General features: G+C 40.7%; 3 protein-coding genes across 8 annotated transcripts in view; 1 reads left to right on the top strand and 2 right to left on the bottom strand.

The window, feature by feature from the left end:
* Nucleotides 1-61: 61 nt before the first annotated feature.
* On the bottom strand, nt 62-2,454 carry si:ch211-196f5.2 (uncharacterized protein LOC556372 homolog). Its single transcript, XM_044104192.1, has 4 exons — nt 1,971-2,454; nt 1,666-1,765; nt 1,448-1,577; nt 62-761 (listed from the first exon to the last, which is right to left on the bottom strand). Exons 1-4 carry the CDS (start codon nt 2,096-2,098, stop codon nt 664-666), a joined length of 456 nt encoding a protein of 151 aa, XP_043960127.1. The 5' UTR covers nt 2,099-2,454; the 3' UTR covers nt 62-663.
* A 1,855-nt stretch (nt 2,455-4,309) lies between these two features.
* Nucleotides 4,310-18,576, bottom strand: part of rec8b (REC8 meiotic recombination protein b) — a 14,646-nt gene continuing 379 nt past the window's right edge. The window contains exons 1-18 of one of the 4 annotated variants that reach the window (XM_044104177.1): nt 16,394-16,550; nt 16,108-16,176; nt 15,108-15,250; nt 14,356-14,431; nt 13,452-13,569; nt 11,844-11,919; nt 11,069-11,139; nt 9,731-9,812; nt 8,625-8,682; nt 8,363-8,537; nt 8,090-8,224; nt 6,734-6,809; nt 6,031-6,188; nt 5,758-5,797; nt 5,592-5,667; nt 5,416-5,511; nt 4,798-4,904; nt 4,310-4,682 (exon numbers count right to left, since the gene is read on the bottom strand). In XM_044104177.1, coding sequence (XP_043960112.1) covers nt 4,591-4,682; nt 4,798-4,904; nt 5,416-5,511; nt 5,592-5,667; nt 5,758-5,797; nt 6,031-6,188; nt 6,734-6,809; nt 8,090-8,224; nt 8,363-8,537; nt 8,625-8,682; nt 9,731-9,812; nt 11,069-11,139; nt 11,844-11,919; nt 13,452-13,569; nt 14,356-14,431; nt 15,108-15,250; nt 16,108-16,176; nt 16,394-16,449 — 1,704 coding nt within the window. In that variant the 5' untranslated portion in view covers nt 16,450-16,550 and the 3' untranslated portion in view covers nt 4,310-4,590. Of the gene's footprint in view, nt 4,683-4,797; nt 4,905-5,415; nt 5,512-5,591; nt 5,668-5,757; nt 5,798-6,030; nt 6,189-6,733; nt 6,810-8,089; nt 8,225-8,362; nt 8,538-8,624; nt 8,683-9,730; nt 9,813-11,068; nt 11,140-11,843; nt 11,920-13,451; nt 13,570-14,355; nt 14,432-15,107; nt 15,251-16,107; nt 16,177-16,393; nt 16,551-18,576 lie in introns of those variants that run through there. The other 3 variants (XM_044104179.1, XM_044104178.1, XM_044104180.1) reach the window with 3 other exon arrangements.
* The window catches only part of pdcd6 (programmed cell death 6), a 21,739-nt gene continuing 14,621 nt past the window's right edge, over nt 11,459-18,576 (top strand). Inside the window, exon 1 of one of the 3 annotated variants that reach the window (XM_044104191.1) lies at nt 11,459-11,532. In XM_044104191.1, the coding sequence (XP_043960126.1) occupies nt 11,492-11,532 (41 nt within the window). In that variant the 5' untranslated portion in view covers nt 11,459-11,491. Of the gene's footprint in view, nt 11,533-17,568; nt 17,799-18,576 lie in introns of those variants that run through there. The other 2 variants (XM_044104190.1, XM_044104189.1) reach the window with 2 other exon arrangements.

Raw genomic sequence — 18,576 nt, 5'->3', positions numbered from 1 at the left:
TTAGAGGTTCTGTTTAACGTTCTCTTTTGAGTTCTGGTTTTTGTTGATCTTGTAAAATTCAAATTTTCACTCAAACAACGACAAAGTTTACAGTTTCCCCAGACTTGTGTGAGGTAAGGAGTTTAGAGTACTGATGAATTTCACCAATTTCCTTTCTGAACTCATTTAAGTGCCTGTTTTCGTTATTATCGTATGCAAAGTAGAGACTGTTTAACTTAAAAAGTCAATTTTCACTGCCTCATACGGAGATCTCTTTGCAGTTTTACACCATTAGTGGTCTAAGACCAGCTCACAAACTAGAATTCACTCAAAAAAATCTTCCTGTTTTCTGGTTTAAACGGTTATTATTGCTCAGTAAGTTATCCTGTCAGTATATGCTGCACAACTCCCATCTTATGGTCGTACGTGTTGCAGAAATTTTAAAACAAAATTAAACAGTTGCACAAAAGCTACCATATTGCAACTTTCATATCTGGTTAACTTTGTAGTTACATGATGTTTAAAATTGAAAATGCATTTGGGGGAAAAAAAAACAAAAAAACAACACAAAAACCCAAAGATTTGCAACATGTCAACTCTGATTTTGTCAATAAATCTACTCCTTGTTGATTCATTTTTTTTTTTTTTTTCCTTTCTTTTGCGTGGTAGTTGTCCTGTCACGCATCAGATGTCTCGTTGATCCTGAGCCTCGGTATTCCCAGGCTGGCGGTTTTCCAGGCCTAACGTCATAGTCATCTCCACAGGCTTCAGTTTGTTCTTCCCTAGAACGAAAAGACTTTGTTGTGTCAGATAAGAAACAAAAAAGTATATTCCCGACAAAAAAATCTCAGAAAGTTTCTAAAGAAACAAAAGAGGACATTTCCGAGTTTGAACATTTGCTGTAAAAACCGTACCTTTTTAAGCTCGGAAAACGTCCAAAAGTCAAAAAAATCTGGACGTTTGGAACGTGGAATAAAAAGTTTGTTTTTTTTTCCTGCAGTGTTTATCATATCGCCTTCAATGGCCCTGAAAGCCGTTGTACACCTCTGTACAATCACTTACAAACGTTCTCGGACTTAGTTATGTTACAACCTTTTACATAACTATAGTGCTTTCTGAAAAGGAGAGAAAATAATGCATAGTGTTCAGACGAGGACCACCATTTAGCATGTCTGTCTACAGCTGAATTTTTGTCCACTCGCACTTGCTGAGTAGCAGTGAGCAGTTCTTATTTTTCAACTAGAGAAAATGGATATACAGTTGTTGTTCCAAGTCTTCTGTATTCCAGTGATTAGAGGTTTGGTAGGATCTTTCTTCACTCTACAAGACGTTTTCACACCAATGTGATCTGTATCAGTCTGAGCTTTCTGCTGTTTGAGTGGCTGTGTGAGTTCTGGAGGATTTAATTCCTCCCTGTCTTTGTAACATGTAAAATCTAAATGTCTGCATAGATGGGCTGCGTACAGACCTGCATCTCCCTGCTTCCAGGGCTGAATGTCCATTCCTGTCCGGCAGAAGGAGCGGTCAGTGTGGGCTTCTGTGCTGTACAGAACCTCCTGGAGTTGTTTATCTCCTGGCTTTTTGGCTTTCACTCGCACCTAAAGAGACATAAAAACACACCATCATGGCTTCGCTTTTCTGCTTCCGCCTGATCTCCATCCCCTTTCCCAGGAACAGATCAAATACCTCCAGGATGGTGGTTTCCTTCTCCTTCAGCTTCCCTGTTTTGTTCTTCACCTGCGTCTTCTTGGTGTCGACCCAGACCACCCTCTCCTTCACGTCTGACCTGGACACGTAAACCAGATGTTTGATAATGCACCCTCTACCTTTAGGTGACACTGAAAAGGACCAAACTCTAGGTATTGTCGACTACAATTTAGATCGGGTCTGAAAAAAAAAAAAAAAAAAATCCGAGCTCGATCGGACACAACGTCCATCAAGCAAATCATTTCGGCTCTAATTTTGAGTCGGGCTCTAAATTCTGGACTCACTCTTGGATGCCCAGATCAGCCAGCGTGGTGCCCAGGAAGGGAAAGGCTTGCTGAGAACCATCCGCCTGCAGCTCGATGGGCAACGCCACCGACATGGGGATGTCCTGCTCCACCTCCACGCGCACCATCACACTTTGCGGCTCGCGGCCCGTTGGCTCGGCCTCTCCCTCCTCCAAGGAGGCCTGCTTTTTGTCCGCCGCCAGCTTGACTCACTGTGTTGTTGTTTTTTTTCTCTCCTGGAACCTTTCTGTCAGGCTACCACTGACTAGCTGCTAATATACTGTCCAACAACACCGCAGCCTCCTTGTTGTTATCTGCTCCCCCTGTCTCCAGCTGTCTCTTTATTCCCGGCCTGTGCTGATGCAGATACGAGCCGGGTGGCGATTCTGAGCTGTGGAGACCTGAGCTCTGCCCCTCCAGGCTGATATAAGCAGCCAGTGGGAAATGTGTGCTATGTGTCGCCCAGGTGTCGGGTTTATTAACCTGTCAGAGAGCTGACTGACAGATGGTCGGGAGCTTGTGTTTGCGTTCACGCCGATGCAGGCAGGAGAGGAGTCACAGAGGGTCATTCTCAGCTCAACATACCATACAGGAAGCATGGGCCTTTTGTATCTTCAGTCACAGTGTACACTCTCGGAGCCGAGTGATTCATGTGTTTTGGATGAACATGCAAGGTGACAAGAAGCATTAAAATGCCAACGTCTGACCTCAGGTTCATTGTGGATGACAGATTTATGACGGTGTGTAATGAAAAGATGCCAGCCGCCTTATCTCGTCGTCTGCTCTTTGAATGTGAGGTGGGTGTATGAGCCTCTCACAGCACCATCACATTCTCCTCTACTGGAATGGGGGGGGAAAAACCGAAACGCTGCGGATTTTTTTGTCCCAAACCTCTGCTATAAGATATTTTTTTTTTGTATTTTAGGTCTATTTACAAATTGAATCAAGCCTAAACTAACTTACGACTTTTCAGCATGATATAAAAGTTTGTTTCAAGTCAATTCCTTAATATTGATTAAAAAAAAACGTACTAGTTCCACTGTCAGATTATTTCACTTATAACTTGGGGAAAATGTCTTGGTGAAATAATGTTTCTTTTCTAATCAAAATTTAGGAAATATTTGCTTAAAAAAGCTCCTATATCTTGCTGAAAAGCCACTTGTAAATTAGTTGTGACTTATTTCAAATGTTTAAACTAGAAATAGACGAAATACTTGGCGATATTTTTGTCTTTGCATTGTGCATAATAAGACATAATAGATGAATTGACACATGAATAGTGAATCATAGTCAATTTGATGGATGGATAACTAGACAAGCAATCAAAAAGAAAAACTGATAGATAAAAAAACCAACATTTGAAATAATGACTCAAATGGATAGATGGACAAACAGCTGTGCACGGATGGATAAATAAACACAATAATAATTAAACGGAAGACCAGACTAAAAGGAATAGTGTGGGAAAAGACATTTTGTTCCATTTCATTTAATTTTTCAATAACAGTCTGTAAAATATATAACTGAGATTCCACGCCAGGAACCGTGGAGCTCGGTATGTTGGATTTCCATGAGCATCAACAAATTACCCTGACACACCAACACCAGTTTTCCCACCTGCACCTCTAACCGGCCTGCGACCCACAACCACCCCGGTGTTCGCAAACACCGCCGAGTCACGCTCGCATCTCCATCTGTGGCTTTTCCACGAGCCGGGTGATCTCAACATTTACCAAACAAAAGCCGTGTGTGATGCTCGCATTTCTGCATCGGAACACGCTGCAAAAGTTGGCAGGGAGAACCGCAGCCTGCTGTCAACAAAACTATTCAAACACGTCGTCACTCCGGAGAGATGAGGCAAGCGAGGATTTCTGCTCTCTGACCTCAGCTCAGGCCTCAGTCACACCGAGGTGGCACAGAAATAGTGTTGCTGCCCAGATTGTTTAAACATGCAAAAAAAAAACTCACTCAGGCGCGAAGCCATACTATTTCCACCATTATTAATTATTGTGCTTCTACCCAACAAGTTTAGATCAGTGTTTTTTGACATCCAAATAAAGAAAATGCTGAAAATCCCCTCCCCATTTTTGCAATTCTATCACTGTATAAGAGTAGTTACTCTTAAAAGAAAAATTGTCATATAAGGGACACTGGAGCCCACAAAAAGACCCCCTGGTGGGGGGAAAAAAGAAAAAAAAGAAAACATATCCACTACCAAAAAGGCAACTTTTTATTTAGGCTTTGTATTTAGAAAAAGTCAATAGAATTTTATTTAATTTTAAATCAGCTGAACAACAAACAACACAATCAAAGTTGCTCTCAGTAACATTTAATGGTCTAAAATAGAAAAAAAAGCTTGAATAAAACTCAACATGTAAACACTATCAACATGTTTTTAAAAAATAATTATTAAAACATATAAATACATTAAATATTTAAAAGATTAAAATTTCTGCAAATTGGCTTTAATTTTTAAAAAAAGCTGATTTAAAAACTGCAAACTTCTGAAACAAATGATTGCTTATCAATTACATTAAAAAAAAACAACAAAAAACCCTGAATTTATAGAAGAAATAATTCATTCTGCTAAAAACTCATCAGTGAGAACTGAGGTGTGTGTTCAGATTGGCGTCCTGAGTGCTGCTGGCGCTATGGCGATGCTACTGTAGGGCTCAGTCTGACAGGCCGTCACCTGTCCATCTGACAGCAGCTCTGCGCACACACAAATGATGCCAGATTAACTTCACTCTTCACAGCTTTGCAGATCAGAACCATTCCTCAGATAGAAACTCTTGAATGTTTGAGGAAAAGCAGCAGATTTCCTCACCCAGCAGTTTGTTCAGAGTGCGAGATGCGGTACAGCGGTCTGCCATTGGGGGCAGCAAAGAGTCAAAGGCGACTTCACCAAATTTCTGCTGGATGGAGGCGATGCAGCTGGAAATAAATATGGAGATAAAAAAGACTGATGAAAGCGAATGGTAAGATCCACACTTTAGTTTTAGATTTCCTCTTGAAACGTTATTTTGTTTTTGCATTGTAGTTTCTCAACTATTTTTGTTTCAATTTGCTCTTAAAAGAAAATGTTTTGCACTTATTTTAGAAAAAGGCACAGAAACAATGTTAATGTGAGGTACTTGTAAACTTTGTCCAAATTCTGTTGGGAAGGCTTGAACAAAAAAACTCAGAGAAAAAAAATAAAAAATCCCAAAAACATATAACGTTTAATAAAAAGTAGTGATATCAGTATCAATATGGCAATACTATATTTATATATGTCCCATAGCTCTAGCGGCAACACACATTGAAAAGATTCAGAACTGAAATCAAATTTTAAAAAGCATTATGTTGTGTTGCTCTGTCAACTAAAACCCAAATGAAATATATTTATATTACTTGAAAATGGTCTCAAAACAATAATAATATGCAACATGCTTTATTGGCGAACCTCAGCATGTAGTGTGTGTCGGTTTGAGCCTCGGGCATCTCCATGTTTTCCTCAGCTATCGGCTCCATTGGTGGCTGGACGTCCTCATGTGGAGACCTAAAGACACACACACACACACACACACTCAATGACATGTTTCCTGTTCATCTAGTTGTCTCAGCTCATCAGCAACCCACCATCTGCTGACAGGAGTCATCACATCACTTCCTAGTTTATCTTCATCGGGCATCTCCAGCATCGCATCTAACGCAGCTGTTTACACGCAAAAGTGCATGATGGTGATCTCTTTATTGTGCTGCCAAGGCCTGAAAGGGGAACTTGTGTTTGTGAGAGAAGACTCACATGAGCCCTCGGTGGTTTGAAGTCCTGATTGGCTGCTCATCTGCGAGGGAAGAGGGGCACAGATTTATCAGATGGAGCGCTCTGTGATCTCAATCGTCTCGCCAACTGAGCTGAGCGCGCACGAATTAAAACCTCAAAAATAACCCAGCCGCAGTTCCACGAACTCCGGCGAGGACTTTTGAGAACCAGAGCGGCGTTCGACGGGAGCGATTTCTCGCTTTCCGTCACTCGTGGCGACCGCGCCGAGCTCTCCTCTAAAAATACCCAACCGACCTCCTTCATGCGCGAGTGCCTCCGCTTCCTCTCCGTCCGCAGGATCTCCATGTCCTGCTCTGACTCCTCTTCCGCTCTCTGCGCCGCCCCGCTCTCGCTCTGGACGGCGATGGAGGCCCGCTGTTTCCATAGCGACAGGAGGTCGGGGTGGACGAGAGCTGCGGAGGTGGGGTGGGAGGTCAGAGGATAATCTGTGTTTCTTTGCCACAGTGGGTAGATTGGCAGAAGACGTCACAGAAAAGCAATTTTTACAGGTTTGAGCAGAAGCATTTTAGTGCAGTTTTCTGACTCGTTCCCACATTTCAAAACATTTTTTTAAATCGACCAGCAAGGTTTGCGCAGCCACTTCAACACTAACCTAGTTGTTCAAATGAATCTAGGCCGAATCTAGGGAAGCTACTCACATGCAAATCAATTATTCCACCTGTTACTGCCACAGGCGTTTGTTCAGCCTTTTTTTAGGAGCAGCTATTGAGACTCCTAAGTGCAGAAAATGGGCTAAGAGGCATTCTGTTCCACTTTCATAAAAGAATGATTTCATCTATCAAGGGAGGGAAAAAAACTAGCCCTGTCCAAACAGAACAGCCATCAAGCAATTATTTATTTATTTTTTTTAAATTATGTTTGCCGGCTTAAAACATATTCTGTAACGAGATTTAGTGATTTATTCTGAAAGGAGCGAGAGCCGGCTCTTGTTACTGACATCCACAGGGGGCGCTGAAGAGCTGAGCAGGAGAGGCCCTCTTGGTGAGCGCAGGGACGTCCAGCAACACCTCCGTCTGACAGAAAGAACCACACGTTACCTAGACGGTAGCGAGATGAATGCTGCAGAACATGACTTCTTTTTTTCTCTTTTCTTTTTATTTGCCTGAGAGTTGGAAGTAAATCGCGACTCCTCAAAGGAATTTAAACAGCAGAAGAAGAAAGATGAAACGGAATCAATGAGCTCTACTCCAGAAGAGGTTCAAGGCAAAGGGAAGAAACAGAAAGCTGCAGTTTAATTAAGGGAAACTAGTGAAATCCACACTGGGAGTCTGATTACAGTAAAGCAGCGACAGAAAATCCAATCAGTGAGTGAACAACATCTCCCGAGAGAGATTGTTGTTTATACATGCAGCTGCTGGTGTTGGCTCCAACAAATACTTTTACAGACTCAGACGTCTAGCTTTTCCTATAAAATTCAAGGTGTTTGAACGCAAAAAAAAAAAGATGTTTACTTACTTAGGTTTAATTATCTCTATGTGCCTCAAATCATGAAATGTCACAATCGTGGCTCCTGTTTTGGCAGTGCAGCAGACTGTACAGGATTTTTCAGGCATCCAGATCAACTTAATTGGTCTCTAATTACAAAAATGTGCAATACTCAGACCTGTCAAATCTGGACCGAATAATTTTACAGCAAATAAAGGTTGTTTAAAGTAAAACGGATGATTTGTGATCAAAAATGAGCGATTGATTGTCTCTTAAGGCCGCAACGATTAATCGGATTAGTCGTGACGAATCGATTATTGAAATAATCGATAATTACGAAGACGCAACTCAATAATTGATTCATCGTCAACTCAAGTATACAGACTCTGGAAGAGGCCATTTGCTGAAGGAACAACACACTCAGAGCAATATTAAAGACAAAACTGTACCAAAATATATGCATTTAAGAAAGAAAACAAAAAACCCTTTTCTGTAAATATTTTTCTCTGTTGCAATTTAGGTAATAAAATGTTTTCTTTCTTACTTAAGGAAGGGATTTAATTATTTGTTTACTTGCATCTTTTAATGTGTTTGTAATATTGTATTAAAAAAAGGGTTAAGTGAAAAACCTGCAGCATTTTTTCAATCAGATTAATCGTCAGAATAATCAGTTGCTAAAATTGTCGTTAGTTGCAGCTCTGGTCTATTTATCTGTGGGTTTTGCCGTTTGTTCATAAACTAAAACATTAAACATTGACAAGGCAAATCAGTGCTTATAAACCTTAAAGACGCCCAAAGCTCTTTATCAGAACATCTTTTTAAATTGAGCCAGTGCAGTAAATAAAATATTCATGTATATGTCATGTACCATATTTAGAGTTTCGGTCAGTGGATCTTCAACCTGCTGCTGTATTTCTTTGTCAGGGATCTGGACCTCAGGGTCCACAAAGACCAGCTGGCGCCTGCGTCTCCTGCCGTGCGTCCTCAGAGGACGGCCCACCGCCTGGCGGCAGAGTAAACGACACGCTAAGAGAACCAATGGCATTATAGCACAGCAGCCCACGTTGACATGCTCTAACATGCTGCCAACTGTTTCCTTACAACAAACAACAACAACAGATTCTGTACATGTGTCTCTGACCTTGTCACAGAGGCTCTCTGTAGCTCTGTCCCCTACGCTCTCTGGTGGCATCGCTACGTGCTCAGGGGTCATTTCAGGGGCCACGGCTGCCAGAGGAACCTCCACAGGCTCCCCGGTCTCCTCGTCCAGCAGCCACATGACGTCCTGCTCCGTCCCGAGCATCGTGTCCTTCAGCCTGGACGCAGGAACGCACAGGCGGTCAACAGGAGGCGCATCGCACGGACAACCATTTTAGTCCGGCTTTAAAAGTTTCCAGGCTCACTGGACGCCAAAGGATGAGACGGCTTGGTCCCCGGTCCTCTCGTTAGTCTCCTCATCTTCTGTTTAGCACATATTTACAACAAGAACGAGATAAAACAAACAAACAAAACAAACAAAAAAAAAAATTACACACTTATACGGGTTAGATTTTGAGATTTCGCAGTGAAGTTTTCATGACTGCACTCCAGAAAGAGCGCTCTGATAGCAACCGGATGTTCTTAGATGTTTAAAGATGCAGACACAAAAAACACTGATAGGATCAGGCTTTTGTAGGTGCTGCCACCATTAGGTGGACAACAGTACTGCAACCTCCTGCTGCAGAATGCACATCTGTTAAAATTTGGAAGACTTCATCAAGGTTTTTCGCAGAGTTTTTAAGACCACTATGAATTTTTTATTGTTGAACGCAGCAGTTTTAAAACAGCATTGCCTCAACCGTTGCTAAGGTAATGTTTAGCTCCTGGAGTTATCAGTAAGTCTACTATCATTTTCTATCTATTCAATCTGTTTTTAGAGCAAACTGTATTTGGGAAGAGTGTAGCGGCCTTTTCTCCAACCAGCTCAAAGTGGGGAAGAAAACCCAGATGTACAAAGAAGCTAATGTGAGATTTTAGCTCTATTAACGCCTCAATACAGGTAGCAAAGCTTTACATAATAAACTACAATTTAAAATTAAACTAGATGTTTTTTTCCAGCCAGGATAAAGAAGATCAGTTCTGAAAATTATGCATACATCCATATAAAAATAGTATATTAAATGAATCTGCAAGTGGGAAGTGTAACTGTGAGGAAGAATAAAAACACAAAGAAAAAAAAAAGTTAAAAGGTTTGCAACGGACAAGGCCAACCAGCTGCCGTAGTAGAGGGTCAACATGGCAACATGTGGAGTCTCTCTTTTTTGGCAACGCCTGGTCTAAAAGCAGGTCAGGCTACTCTGAGTTCGGCCTTTTGTAGACTCACATGGATTAAAATCTACTGATTTATTTATTTTTAAATTAGTGGGACACAAAACCAGAAACACCAAGAAATAATATTCAACAGCAGCAGCTTCCGACGAAGCACGTAAAAGCTTCGTGACTGAAAGAGTGATGAGAGACAGAGACCCACCTCTCCTGAAGTGATCGGGCTGATCCATCAGCAACTGAATGTCTCTGGCTGTGGCTTCAGGAAGCTCAGCTCCGTTAAAATCCTGCCTCGGAGGAAAACAGACACAGTGACTACACAAGGACAAAATAAATAAATAAAATACAATAAAATAAAATAAAAAAATGTGAGGAAATAATGAGAAACATGCAACCAAAGAAAAGCTAGTGGTGGATGTGTCACGTTGCGTTGCCCGTGGGGCAAAGATAACGCTGTAGGACAGGCAGGCGGGAGCCGGGAGAGCAGAAACGTGAACAACATGTCTGTTTGAGTGCAGCCTGATTTAATTAAGTCAGATCTCATCAAAGCAAAATGGACCTCATCGGCCGAGGGTGCTTGAGGAGGAACATTATCTGTCTGTGAGTGACAGAATGAGGAGGCCGTGTGGAGGTGCCTCTGCAGTCTGTTAATCAAAGCACAAGGATCTGCCTGCAATTAAACACTGCAGAGAGGTCGACCAACACACAATAGCGTTTAGTTACAGTTTGACAACAATGTCACTGCGTAACATGCGCATAAAATGGATTTTGTTCTGGACAGAGCGAAGCCGGATCTTAAGCCTGGAGAGGGTGGCAAAGCGAACATCTGTGTGTGCGACAAAGACGCTAAAACACGGTTCCTGCAGGTTCTATTGACTCACATTTAAGACGTTTTTTTTAGTTTTTTTTTATAGATAATTAAGAATGATATTGAAGACATGAAAAGCAAGAAATCTACTATGTAAATATATATGTTTATTTTGTAAAAATAAATATACACATATGCAAAGAAAAAAAAAAAAAGAACTACTTAGCAAGCTAGCAAAGGAATATTAGCAGCTAATTAGCGGTAGCCTCAACCACTTCCAATCACAGAGCGCAATGAAAACGTCTAACTGACAGAAAAGTCCCTTGAGGAAGAAATCACCCCAACTATATAATATGTGCAGGATTAAACAGTCCTGCCACAAAATGTAAGATTTAAGACCATAATATATATATATATATATATATATATATATATATATATATATATATATATATATATAAATATATATATATATATATATATATATATATATATATATATATATATATATTTATATATATATATATATATATATATATATATATATATATATATATATATGTATATATATATATATATATAGACACAAAAAATTTTAAGGATGAACCGACAGCCTGTAAATAGAGATGCCGTTCACACACACATCCCGGCTCCATAATTCACCGGGACGTGTGGCGTCCCTAAAAAATGATGACTGAGGTTGTTTCTGAAGCTGAACCCTGACAGAGAGTTTACCTCAGCAGTGTTGATGACAAACTGCTCGTTCTCTGTTAGTGTGATGGCAGCCGGAGGCAAAATGAAACCTGCTTCAGGAGGGAGACAAAGCAGGGCTGTCAGACAGGAAGATATTACCACTTAAAAATATTCTAAGCTGGATCTTATCCGAAGCGTACGGCGCACGCTACAAATGAAAATTGTCTTTTGTTCCAGTTGCATAATGTCATACTGAAAAAGACAATAGAAAGGCCCACCATTTAATAAAAAAATTTAATCCACGTAATTGTGCCTTTTATTACATTGCAGCTTTTATTACTTTGTGCAAAAACTTTGTCTGTTACGACAGCACTAAATCTTTTCGCTGTATTTCACCCCCTGGCCTGCGGTGGCGCTGCACCAACAACGACTGAAGGAAACGACAGGAAAACCTCTGATGAAGACATGAGCACGACTTCACTAATTCAACCTTTACTTCACCAAAAGTGAGTTTGAAGATGGTTTTTGTTGTTGTTGTTTTACTTCCCTTATCTCCTTTACTGATCACATTTATATACACAAGAGAATCAGGAAGTCATTTTTATTTCCATACATCAGGGGAAAGTAAGTGCAAAGGCAATCGTATCTTTATGATTACTGTAGTTTAAATATGCTAACTGTCGCTCAGAATAGAGCTACTTACATCTTTGTGACTTCCTGTTTCTAATCGATCAATGGCAACAGAGTTATGGGGATTTTTTTTTTGTTGTTGAAATAAGCAAAAAAAATATATATAAATAACTCAATTAAAACTCACCTTTATTGTCTGGTTCGCTGGTGGGGCTGGACACCACAGAGTGCTGCGAAACCAAATCCTCAATCGCAAACTCTGTCTGCATAGATATAAAAACTATGTGTGAAAAATGAAAATCTGTGTAGAAAAGCTGCATGTTTTTGGCCATTTTAAGCATAAAATTAGTGTTAAAAAGGGAGGAAAGGGAAACATTTTTGTGGGTGTTATGAAGAAGCTCACCCTCCAACGACTAACATCTAACAATTCTGAGTTTTAATATCGGAAACTAAAATTGTGGCGATAATTTTCCAATCATTATCACCCTCATTTGCTCTGAACACAACAGTCTGGGTCGAAAACAAATCAGGAAAACAGGACCGGATGTCTGCATTTGCTTGGGATGTTATCGATTAACTGAAAGTCTGAGAGCAAATTTGAAGATCTGAATCAGGTTTTCTTTTAAATTAAGGACGGCTCGTATCTTTGAGGCACCGCAGATCATCTCTATGTCAGAGAACAGCTGAATCCATGCCTGTTTACCTGGAACAATTACAGCAAAAAGGTCAAAGTTCAAATGTTTCTGCCACATTTACACCTTAGCATAAATCAAAGAAGTGATTTGCTTTACTATGCACTTTCTGGGTGTGGTGAAATAAAACGGTGGCTCAGGAGATAAACGCCACTGTGACATGGAATAATAGAAGTGACAAGGAAACATAAATCAAGAATATCCTATTTGCGTTATTTTCATTTATTAACTTTATGACGACGTTGATCGAACTGCATTTCAGCTTCATATTTGGACTCTGGTTAGAAACAGCAAACTAAGAGGAGGAGGGTTTCTGCAGGTCCATTTCAAGATCCGGTATCCCAGCAAATAAACAAATAATTCACTTCTTTCTTTAAAATGAGAAAATAAATATTTTCTCGCCTAAAATGCAACAACGTTGCATTCTTTTAGTGAGTTTGGAGTTTTGGTTAAAACAAATATTTACAGAGATTTATTTTTATATATCTTAAATCAGTTTGGCCTTAGTTACTGCTCTGAATATATTCAGTTTTTGAGTCTCTATTAACGATTAACCAATTACTATTGGTTGATGAATAGTTCAATAATCGATTAGTCATTTCAGACCTAAAATACACTTACTAACAAGGCCACTTCTAAAAGCAGCTCACTTTGATTTTATTTAAGTGTATTAAAGCAAAGAGGGGAGAACACATACGAACGCCACACTTTTCAGATTTTTAAAACCAAGCTTCCTTGTCCTCTCACCTCCCAACTATCCTCTTTCTCGTGCTGACCGTTAAGCATCAAGTCCCATTGAAACACATAATAGTTTGAGGTCGTGGAGTGAAAAACAACAACAAAACAAAACAATTGTGTTAAAGTTCAAGGGCGTGAATACTTTTAGAAGGCTCTGCAAATTTGCCCACTGTTGCTCCTGACGCAAGGCTGTCGCCTCCGTCCAACCGGCCAATATTTACATACTAAATATTTGACATGAGGAGCAGCTCACTGTGCTGGCAGACGCCCGTCTGTTTTACGTGCTGCGCTGCAGCCAGAGCCAAAGCCACAACAACACCACGAAGCGCCGGCGGTGTGTGTGTGTGTGCGCGCGGTGACCGTACCGGGGCTATTTTGTAGGGGCTGGGCAGCTGGTGGGACGCCATCACACCAAAGAAGGGGTCTAGCGCTCCCTCAGTCTCCTCCATCATGTTGAGGCCGTCGGGAAGATCCAGAGCCATCCTGCCGGAGGACGAGACGGAGAGGAGCCACTTTTATCTACGGATCTTCTAACACCACGGGTGCGCTAACACACTAGCGCACCCGTGGTGTTAGATTTGCCAGCGGAACATTGGGGAAATAGAAAAGGGACGCGCGACGAGTGGCAGACACGAAGCATCTCATGCTGCCTCAGTTCCGTATCGGGGCTTATGAAATATTAATGAATGAGGAGCTCAGTTCATCCATCAACACGTCAGTAAAGCAAACATATTCTCGTTTCTGCAGTCTGCTCTTTACGTCCGCTAAGAGCAGAGTTTCACCAGCTACAATTCAAGACGTTTTCAGACCGTCGTGAGTGAAATTTAAGACCTGGATCACAACAGAAATGTACAAGAGAAAGTTGGATGTTTTCTACAGTAACATTGCCAAGCGATTTTTGAACAGAATGAATGTAGCACAGTGCGGGTTGGTAACAGAACTGAGCCAGTCGTCCAGCAAACTGACGATAAATTTACACTTAGCCATGCTAACTAGCAAGGGTATGTTAGCAGCTAGTTAGCGATGAAAATGTGGCCTCCGACTCCAACGTTTGCTTTACAGAAAAGTCCCATAAGAAAAATGAACTATATACAATGTACAAGACAAAATGTAAGACCTATGATTAACGTATTTGAGGCACTTACATTTTTTTAAATAATTAATTTAAGACAATTTAAGGCCTTAATTTTATATTGATTAATTTTAGACATTTTAAGGTCGCACAGACACCCTGAGTCTCTTCTCACGGCTCACTGCGAGGGTGTTCACCTGTCGGATTCAGCCAGGTCCATCTGGACGCGTCTTTTAGAGCGGAGCCAGCGGTCGATGGTTTGCTGGACCTCCTCTGAAAGAAAACAAGAAGAAGACAAACACACAAAGAGAGGTTACGAGGTTCCTCAGGTTCACAGCTCGAAACTGTCGTGAAGTGGTGGTTTTAGCGGTGAGGATTCAGGGGCGGGTCGAAATGCAAAAACGATGTTTTTTTACTGACGATCACAAAGTGTACGGAAGAAAAGTGAACACAAGGAGAGAAAACAAAAATAACTCAGTCAAGTAACGATAATCAGGAAATGAGAGACAGCTGGGAACAATGAAGAGGCAGAGACTCAATAAACACACCCAAAAACCCAAATCCTCACAGAAACGGCCGGCAGACGCAACAACGTCCACAATCACAGCGATCCATATCACAGAGCCTTCATGCGGATGATGCGGGTCTTTCACAGTTTCGATCGAACTGAGAGACCAGCGTGGGTTGCATATTTCTTGGACGTGGGATCGGTGTCAGTAAATCGAGACCGATCCTGCTCTCATCAGCACCGTATTGGTTTGCGCATCCCACTATATCAGGGTGAGTCAGGCGGCGAGATGTGTGACTGCAGGGCTGTTTGTGTTTCACACCAAAAGAGCGTTCCTGTGACTAACAGTGAAAGATGCTTTTGGCAGAAAACGTGAGAAGAGCTGTCGACAAAATGTGCTGGAATACTTTTTTTTTTTTTTTATAAAAAAAGAAATCTCACCGAGCAAGAAGGCGCACTGCTTGTGGTAGATGACGACCACGCCGTACTGCAGCTGAGACGACAGGTAGAGGGAGAAGCGAGGCCTGGACTGGTTGGGCTCCAGAGCAGGAACTTGTCCCATCACATAGTCCAGGATATCGTTGCTGCGAGGGATGAACAAAACATAGTCAGAAATGTTTTAAGACACGAAATATAAAAAAATACGTCTACTTCCAAAGTAGCGGAATATTCTCTTCAATATGTTTCACTGGGATTTTACGTCATAGACCAACACAAAGTATCAGTAGAGGATAACTGGTTTGTAGGTGTTTGGCAGGAGAATATGCTGACAAGAAGTTTTAGTCATGGAAAAGTAGCCATGAGAAAAAAAAAACATTTTGGAGGAAGGTCAGAGGAAAAGATCTACATGCAAAAACGCTATCAGTGAAGAAAAACCTAACAACGCACGTCATCCCGAAGACAATATCCTGACTGTTATATACCGGCATTATGCTGTCCTAATGATTTTCCTTCAGCTGGGACAGGGGAAGCTGGTCAGAGCTGACAGGAAGATGGATGGAGCTAAATATGGAAAACCTCTTAGAGGCTGCTAATATCTTGAGACTGACAAAGGTTCACCTTCCGGCGGGACAACGCAACACGTCCATGTCTGCCAAAGCACGTCACAATCCTAGTCAGAAATTTCATTCGGACCAGAATCGAACCATTCTGAACGAGCCTAAACTGTTTTGCAAAGAGGAGTGGAGAAAACGGTCAGTTTGTAGATTCGCTCAGCTAGTGAAGACATACCAAGAAAGTCATGCCGCACTTTTCAGATTATGTTCTGTTCCACAATATTTTTGCTAAAATATACAGCTTTTTTTTTTGCTCTTAAAATTAGATGTTTCTACGTTACTATTGTTTTTTATATCTCATTACAAATATATATAAAACTAATATAAAACCAATAGTTAATAGTCTAAAGCTAGAGCAACAAAAAGGGGACACTACCATGTCTTACCATGTCCGCTTTACGTTGACACCGAGGAACTCCCTGCGAGAAACTCTGACGCCTCCTGTGGCTGCTAGCCTGAATGGTAAAAAACAACACAATACAACCTAAATATAATATTGACCTAAAATATAGTATTTTAGATTAATCTGAAATATAGTAATTCAGATGAATTCTTAGTTAGCTCAGATGCTATATGCATTTTCTTGAGGAAATTATTGGTTATCTGCTGTTAGTTCCCTTTTATTTTTCCATCACAACCTAAGAAGAAATAACTCGGCGTTGTTGAACTTACCAAATTGTGGAAAAACATCCAGAATGACGTTGGAGAACATTTGGGTAGTAAAACATGTTGTAAGACGATTACTTTTCAACTAAAAACAACCCCCGAAGTTAGTAAATTTCACCTCCAGAAGGCAACTTTTAGGAGCGACCTGTTAATTCGCGCTGAAACTTTCCCGCGTCGAGATCACTACTGACCAATCAGCTCTCAGGAAGGAACTCGGTTTGAAAGTAAACAATCGAGGTGCGTTCAGGACCATGTATATAAAATAAGAATAAAATTGATATAAAATAAGAGGACGAGTCATTTCAATGTTTTAAGAGACGTCGTTGGTACGGGACAAAGTGATGTTGATAAAACCGCATTCAAAATTTTCATTTATTTTCTACACATCTGTTTATTACAACGATACCAAATGATATCAAACCAGGAACGTCAATTTCACTGGTTTAGAAAAAACTAAAACTTTTCCAGGATGTGATCCCCATTGACCTCTAAGAATAATAATATTCTTATTATAATAATAATAATAATAATAATAATAATAATAATAATAATAATAATAATAATAATAATGCTCTCAGCAAATATAAAAATACATAACCCACTAATTGGTGGCTTTCAACTGAATTCACTCCATTTATAAAGTCCCAATTCATAACAAGCGTTATCAGACAAACAGAACTAAATATTTCCCAGAAATAGATTTGTATAGTAAAATCCAGTCATTTACAATTCTGTTAAAAAAATTGAGTCAAATATTGTATCATGAATTTTGTTTTGATTTACTATCGAATTATTTTATTATTTTACTTTTCCTGTTGTTTCTGTTTATCATATTAATATATTATTAAAGTATTTTCTAGGCACATTTAACAAAATAATTTAAAGGAAAAACCTCAAAAACAACTGAAAGTCAGAAGTTTGATTTTATATCAGATCTAAATAATAAATTAAAAGTATCAGTATCGGCTTCATTGTTAGTTATATTGGCCTAATATGCAGTATGTATCACAAGCCTCTACTTTAAGTGTTTCACAATATCCTTTACTAACTTTATTCGAAATGGAAATATTGGTTCACAGCGGTTATGGTTGCTATTTTTAAGTTGAAAGGGAAGGGCGGTGTGACGTCACCCCGTATGGGCAGCGGTGAATGATTGGCCACGCCCCTGTGCGGGAGTGGGCAGTCACTTTGAGCTCTGCTGCTGAAATCTGATTGAACCGGCTGAGAAGAAACGAAACTACAGCAGAGGGAAGCGCACAGTCTGTACTTGGCCTGCTGTGGTTTGTAGTTTTTTTTTTTAGTTGTTGTGACAGAGCTTTCTTATTAAGATGGCGTATCACAGCCCCTACAGAGCCCCCCCGCATATCAACGCTCCTCCGGACCAGAGCTTCCTGTGGAATATCTTCCAGAGGTGAGTGCGGAGACACGGCTGGTTCCGCCGCCTGCCTCTCTCTCACTCCGCTCCGCAGTGAGCACTCGCTGCTGTCGTAAGAGGCGGGAAGAGGAAGAGAGGCGGACTGGGTGGTGGTTCCGCCAAATTATTTCAGTGACAGTGCGTTTTTTGATTTTTTTTTTTTAATTGTCTTTCTTCTCCGGTCGTTTCTGCTGCTTTTGGTTCATAGTAAAGGTCCTCGGGGAAATTCGTGACCCAGCGGAGGAAATACTACGGCAGTGTGCCTTTTCATGAGCTGCATAGCCTGTGGCTGTGACTCGTCACTCAGCTGATCACAGCACAGAAGGTTTTAAGTGCCACAACTGTTTAACACTAAACTAACAATCAGCTGGTTTCTGCAGAAGGAGTTCTAAAACGAGGGCTTGAAGGACCTCCAGGAGTCCTTGAAGGCATCTCCCCCACGCCCTCCCCCCGGTTCTTACCTGCAACTTTATTCATACTAACATACCTGATAAATACTATTGGGGAAAAAAATCATTATTAATTCCAAAAAGGCATGTGTAAATCCATGTATTACATGTGGCGTATGTATGAGAACATTAGAGAGAGGCTGATGACGAGGCTCTCGATGGCCATGAGGCTGAAATGTGTGTCAGCAGCTGTGGCAGACATAGTAGCAGGCAATCAGGGACATGTTGATTTGGTTTGGCCCCTGGTAATAATTGAAGTTATGTAATACTGCAGAGGATTTTCTTTCAACACTACTGAAATGCTGCAGGCATTTTTTTGGGGGGGA

The sequence above is a fragment of the Gambusia affinis genome, linkage group LG21 (assembly GCF_019740435.1).
Source record: "Gambusia affinis linkage group LG21, SWU_Gaff_1.0, whole genome shotgun sequence".
NCBI classification, from domain to species: domain Eukaryota; kingdom Metazoa; phylum Chordata; class Actinopteri; order Cyprinodontiformes; family Poeciliidae; genus Gambusia; species Gambusia affinis.
Note: the sequence above shows the minus strand (reverse complement) of the source record. Positions and strands in the feature narration are given on the sequence as shown.